The sequence below is a fragment of the Ascaphus truei genome, chromosome 3 (genome assembly GCF_040206685.1).
Source record: "Ascaphus truei isolate aAscTru1 chromosome 3, aAscTru1.hap1, whole genome shotgun sequence".
Classification (NCBI taxonomy): domain Eukaryota; kingdom Metazoa; phylum Chordata; class Amphibia; order Anura; family Ascaphidae; genus Ascaphus; species Ascaphus truei.
Window position 1 is genome coordinate 58,968,029 of NC_134485.1, and position 6,203 is coordinate 58,974,231.

At 41.6% G+C, this 6,203-nt stretch overlaps 2 protein-coding genes across 4 annotated transcripts in view; one reads left to right on the plus strand and one right to left on the minus strand.

The window, feature by feature from the left end:
* CMSS1 (cms1 ribosomal small subunit homolog) overlaps positions 1-6,203 on the minus strand; it is a 340,967-nt gene that overhangs the window by 291,587 nt on the left and 43,177 nt on the right.
* FILIP1L (filamin A interacting protein 1 like) overlaps positions 1-6,203 on the plus strand; it is a 288,762-nt gene that overhangs the window by 248,979 nt on the left and 33,580 nt on the right. Inside the window, exon 1 of one of the 3 annotated variants that reach the window (XM_075594075.1) lies at positions 470-651. The exons of the other annotated variants lie outside the window; for them this stretch is intronic. Coding sequence (XP_075450190.1) covers positions 485-651 — 167 coding nt within the window. The 5' untranslated portion in view covers positions 470-484. Of the gene's footprint in view, positions 1-469; positions 652-6,203 lie in introns of those variants that run through there. 3 annotated transcript variants of the gene reach the window in all.

The following is a 6,203-nucleotide window of genomic DNA, read 5'->3' on the forward strand; positions in this document are numbered from 1 at the left end:
AAGGATTGTTTTGTAGTTACATCATCAGGAAAGAAAATTACTATCCACCAAGGGGGACCCTCCCACCCCCCCTCCATAGAAAAAGAAAGTCACAGCTTTTAAATCCACGTCCTTGTGAGGAACAGCCATCACCATTTTAAAAAGTCAAGCGTAATCATAGCAACAACTTTTCTGGATTTAACAAAAAAAAACACGTCTGCAGCTCGTGTTATTCTTCGCTAGAAAATGATCTGAACGGGTCAGCTAATAACTCTCAATGACTTTATTATCAATAACAAGGGGCTGCTGTAACCCAAGCCTTCCGCACATTCTTGTGCAGCCCTGAACTGTGTAGACAAATGAAATATTTCACACAGTCTTGAACTTCAGATGGAGCCAAAATACATTAATAAACTTTCAAAGTTCTGGCTATCATTAAAGTACACTAGTCAGACACAAGCGTGTCTGCACAACAGAGCTCCTTATAAGGCAGTGCAATGACGTAATGCTCCATAGGCTTGGGACAAGCAAAGAGGCTATCTTTCATTGTTTGCTGTTACTGCTGGAATGCTCACATCTCTCATGCCTGGGAGAACTCAGTCTCTCCAAGAACTCAGTCCCTCTATGGGGCAGCAGCTACTGCAGGGGAGTTGTACAGTCGTTCAGCCCAAGGTAAGTTCTTCTCGTGCAAGGTGATGCTCTTCATCAGAACGGAGGAGGTTTAGAACTGTATTAGGCTCAATTTTATGTTACATAGCCAAGAAGGTTTTGCTGCATTTTTGAAAAGTAATACCACATTGCTTACGGCTGCGATTGTCTTGAAACACTGCTGCACTATGAAGGAGATTTTGAATGTTCATTTTAAAAGAAGGAATTGCTGAGTTACACACACTTTCCAACATGACTGCATAGGCTGCAATTGAATCCCTGGACAGAGTCCACAGTACTGAAGAGCGGAGATAGGGAACTGTATATACTGTATAGTACTATGTATGTCACAAAGGCAAATCTTGCTGTTTTATGAAGTTTTAAGCTGCAGAAGCAGTAGTAGTAGGCTAGAAATCTATTAAAAAACTCTGCTTGAAAAGAAGCAGAACATCCTAAAACAAGTAACGCCACTTAAGCTAAAGTACACAGGTACTACCAGCCTTTCTACCGACATGAAGACATGTACAGTACCATATGGGAAATAGAAGTTCCATTTTTGTTTTTCACATTTTAAATACACCCACAGGATTGGTGGTGGGGTCCTTCATGCACTGCCATGTAATACAGGCTGCTGCCCCAGGTGTGAAGAGGTTAAAGAGTATTAAGCATGTCTTTCTCCAAAGGGAATTCCTTCAGCATTCTTCAGTCACATGTTTTAAACCTTAGCATTTGCTTAAAAAAAAAGACAACTCAAAAGGTTTGTGTGTTGGTAATATATGATCAGTGTTTCCAAAGTTGACATTTCGTGATATGCTAGGAGAACGGAATTCAAAGACATATTGGTGGAAACATTGTTTTAACTATTAAAAACATTTGCTCGGACAGCTTACACGTGTGTGTGTGTGTGTGTGTGTGTGTGTGTGCGTGTGTGTGTGTGTGTGTGTGTGTGTGTACGTGTTTGTGTGTGTGGCTATTCTTTCACAGAGAATACATTTTGTAAGGATATGAAACTGACTCGGGTGGATATAACTAGACCTATTAGATCCTATTTAAATGAGGTAAATCAATAATCTCTTTTAATGCTATTGTTCCCGCAGAGACTAAACAAAACATTGCACACACAAATTAAACCTCCACCCGGAAAAAAAAGTAAACCTTGATGTTAAGTAAAAACAGGAAATCATAATTAGTAGACAACTTAATTTGTACGCAGTTCCTAACGAGGAAAAAGTGTATCCTGGTCCCAGCTCTCCAATCAATTATCCCTACAAATGAATCTGTTATACAGCGAAAAAATAGAGAAGACAGTTTTAATTGTTTTCAATTTGCTGTTCCTGTCGAGGTATTGTGCTGAAGGGCACCATTACAGGGTGAACCCGAACACTTTGTTTTCTAATGAATAATTAGTGTGCTGCATTAGAAATGATTTTATTAAGATGTCAAGTGTGCGTTTATATGACCACAAGCACTTCTGCAAAGATTAACAACATGAAAGAGAGCACAACAATGTTAAACTTGGCGATAAGAGCACAGTCCCAGACAGAATGCATGAGAACAAAGCCCCAACACCAAGCGCTCGCAATTCATTGTACCAAATAAAAAAAAATGAAAAAACAAATATATAATCACTTTTCAATTTGAGGAGCGCAGTCTCCCCAATTTACCAATTTGAAATAGCTGGTTAAGAAAAGGAAAAAAGACACTTGGCAATGCTACCCTGTACTGAACAGTGCGGTGACATAAATCCTAGGCAGCGAGCAGTGCAAGAGGGTCCTCCACTGCTCCTTCGTGATATACATTGGCGCTTTGGCTGTCGCGTTCACTATGCAGTTAGTGCATATCTCTTCTTTTGTTGGATAATATCATGTAACATAATGTAATTTAATGTGCTTTTCACTCAACACAACTGTGGAATTTTTTTTGTTTTTAAAATGCACTATTGCACCAAAATCAATGGTAGGCTCTATGATATAGTGCCCCTGTCTGCACTGTCACAGTTCAATGAATAACCCCATTGATGTGCCAAGTTATCTTTTTATGAATGACTTCTTTACAGTTTTTTTTTTTTAACATATAATTAAAACATTTGAAGACGGCATACTGTACTTGCTTTTGATTTTAGTAAAAGAAAACTGGCTTTTTTTTTTTTTTTTAAATGAAGGGAATTGCATTACATTAAATGCAAGAGCTTAATCAGGAGTGAATAACCAATTAAACGTGGGGTGCAACATACGTAGTTATATTTGGGGTATTAAAACAAAGTGCTATGGTTAAGAAGGGGAGTCATTTAGTCTCTTCCCGGTTTGAGAAGGAAACAATGCACAGATTCCCTCAGCACTGATTCCTTCAGGGTTAAAGCATGGATCGCAGAGTGTTTCTGCATGAAGTTATGGGAAGTAGGACAAAATACCTCCATCTGCCCTGCAGCTACACCGAGTCATTGACAAAGTGATCTAGTTTCCATTAAAACGGGTTAAAGCAATTCTAAAAGGCAGGTTACAGGAATGTCTATTTGCTGCTTCGATACCCTAGGAACCATCTGTACCAGAAACAAGACTGCAGCCAACCGGTTGCGTATCATAACATCCTTCAAAGCTGTACCAGCTGTACTTCAGATGGTCTGGCAAGGACTTTGTTAAGGGAAACACTTTCTAATTTGTACTTCCAGATTCCCATGTACAGCGTTTTAAGCTGTGCAGAATTCATCAGCTGGGCGGACCTCTTTGAAATATTACAGAGCTTCAGTATCAGAGGGGGGGCGGGGGGGAGTCGGGCAGAGAATTCTAAAAACAGTCACATTCTTCAGGGAGGAGGAGCAGCCTTCAAGGGGTTAAGATTGATGCTCATTTCTAAAGACACCGGGTACAGCAAATTCCTTGTGACCTTGGCATTTTGAGCCTTTTTTTTTTTTTAATTAAGAGTTGCTCTGTTATATGACTTCCCTTGAATGGGCTGTAAGGTGTCTTATAGAATTGCAGTGCATAATAAATAAGGGTCTTTATCTTTTCCTGCCAAAGGATTTAAAAGTAGAAGAACTGCAGGCGCTTCATTATTATACGCTTTACGGTCGTACTATTTTGCAAATGTTTTACAGAAGTTTGCCAAATGTTTTGCTTAAGGCTTACATTAGTTTCCTGTTACTGCTTACTAAAAATAGATCTCTCGTTAGAAACACGAAAATTACAAGAAGCACATATTCACTGTAATAAGTATTTGCCCTACTACAGATACACTTAATTGAAATGATGGAGTACAGAGCTTTCAAAATCCCACAACTCCCTTCACATCCACACATGGAAAGCTCTGTACTCATCTATGAAAAACTCTCCCGTTGTCCATTGTACGTTCTCAGTTAGTGGGCATTGTACACCTGCACCGCTGCTTTAGCATGTTTTTACTTTGTATAGATCAAGAAAAGCCATTATCCAGCGGACAGAACTTCCGTGATGATATTATGAGTATGTCAGGTGACAAAGAGCCTGTAACATATTGCACTGCAGTGTCAAACTCTTTTGTCATAGGTTAGGTTGCTATATTATGTTAGCACTGTGTGTCCACTTGTTTATAGTAGAATAAAAACGAAAACGTATTTGGTTTACTTTAACATTACACTACTTCCTATAATAATATGTTCTTTTGCAAATCCAATGGCCCAATGCTTTGCGGCCTAAATAACCTACTAATGTCTGCAGGATGAATAAGGCCTCGGACATGGTCAAAAAGACCGTGCTGAGCCGCGCTGAGGGGAAACATTATCCCTATCAGCGCGGCTTTAGACGGCGCTTCCGCAGGCGTGCGGAGGCGTGTGGAATTTTAGCCGACAACCCAATTTTAGTTTTCCCGCTGAGGGAAGCGCAGGGCCGGTCACGTGACTGCCAGAAGCCAATGGCAGTCCGTGACGTCGGCGCCGTGACGTGGCGCGCTACACCCGCCTCCCGCCCGACACACAAGCACGCGCGCTGACGCTCATGCAGGGACACGAAAAAGCCCCAGCTTGAGCAGGAGAGCATGAGCGTCAGCGCTGCTCAGCGCTCTTCCCTTTACCATGCCTGCGGCCTAATGATGAAAATAAATGTTAATGTCTGACTGTCCTGGATGGTAATAAATAAAGTAGAACCACAGTTATGTAATTGAAAAAAAAAACAATGATCTAATAGCATTAGGTGTTATCCGTCTTTGCGTATATAGCGTGAGCAAACTTGAGTAGCAGTGGAAACAGACACTATCAGTGGTGGAAGGAGCTAGTACTTAGTATATTGACGAGTGAAAGCGTTGTTAAGTGATTTGTATTGAATGAAAGGGCTTGTGACACTAAAGGGTTATCTACTACAGTTGTTTGTTAATGGTATTTACAGATAAAGTAAAGCTGAAGACACTCATGTTAAGATAAACAGTGTGCAGCTCAGGGTTAGGATATTTTAAGGGAAACCGATACTGTATAATGCAGGTGGCACTTTGGTGAATATACATTTCAATGACACGCGACTTATAATGAAATGACAATCAAAAAAGAAATTGGGTGAGACTATTTAAGTCTGATCAAGCAGACTGGCTTTTGCAGGCCAGCCAACCAGGAAACATTCATCTGGTTACCTGTTCTTCCCTGCCTAGGGTAAGGGCTAGCCACAAAATAATGCATTAATCAGAAGTTACAGAAACCATTCCTTATACCCTGAATTTGGGAAAATAACTGATTTTGAAGTGGGGACTCATTTGAGAGTAGGACTGTGGACGTTACATACAGTATATACATGATCTGTATACCAACTGTATCTTATAGAGCCTTATTATTTACCGTGAGAGCAACAACAAATATAGAAAGAAACTACCACATTCTGTAAAGCTGGGAAATGCTCTGCTGAGGGGGTTTGATCTCAAAAGACAAGGGGCATTATTTTAGCTGAAGCACTGATGTGTCAGATGTGAAATGTAAAAACCTTTGTGCACCGAGTTTTATTTCTTGATTCATGAAGCATGGTTTAGATGCTTTGTATGAAAAATTAAAAATAACAAAACTTGTTTCCTTAAGAGAGCATCACCTTTCCTAAGTTATGGTTAGCGAACATGCAATCTAAGGCTGCGGCCAGGGTGGCGCTGAGCGGGCGGGCGCTCTCACGCTGGCTGCGATGAAACACATTGCAGCATTTGCCTCTCGCTGGCGCGTCACGTGAGCGGTTCGCCCAATGCACCGCGGGGCGAACCAGCTTTGTGACGTCATGGCCGTGCCCCCCGACACACCCCCACCCCCGCGCGCACCTAGACGGCCACAGTTCTCCCGGCCGAGCAGGGAGCGTGATGTCACCGCGCAAAAGCTCCCTGTTTGGCCACAGCCTAATGTTAGTTGCTTAACTGAGTGGCCAAAAGTTCTATATACAGATGTAGCAGACGTTATTGCACCAGTTAAAGCAAAGAGATGCGTTAACGCAGGGGTGGGGCAACGCCAGTCCTCGAGGGTCATCAACAGGTCAGGTTTTAAGGCTATCCCTGATCCAGCACAGGTGGCTCAATCAGTGGCTCAGTCAAAGACTGACTGAGCCACCTGTGCTGAATTGGGTAAATCCTTAAAACCTGACCTG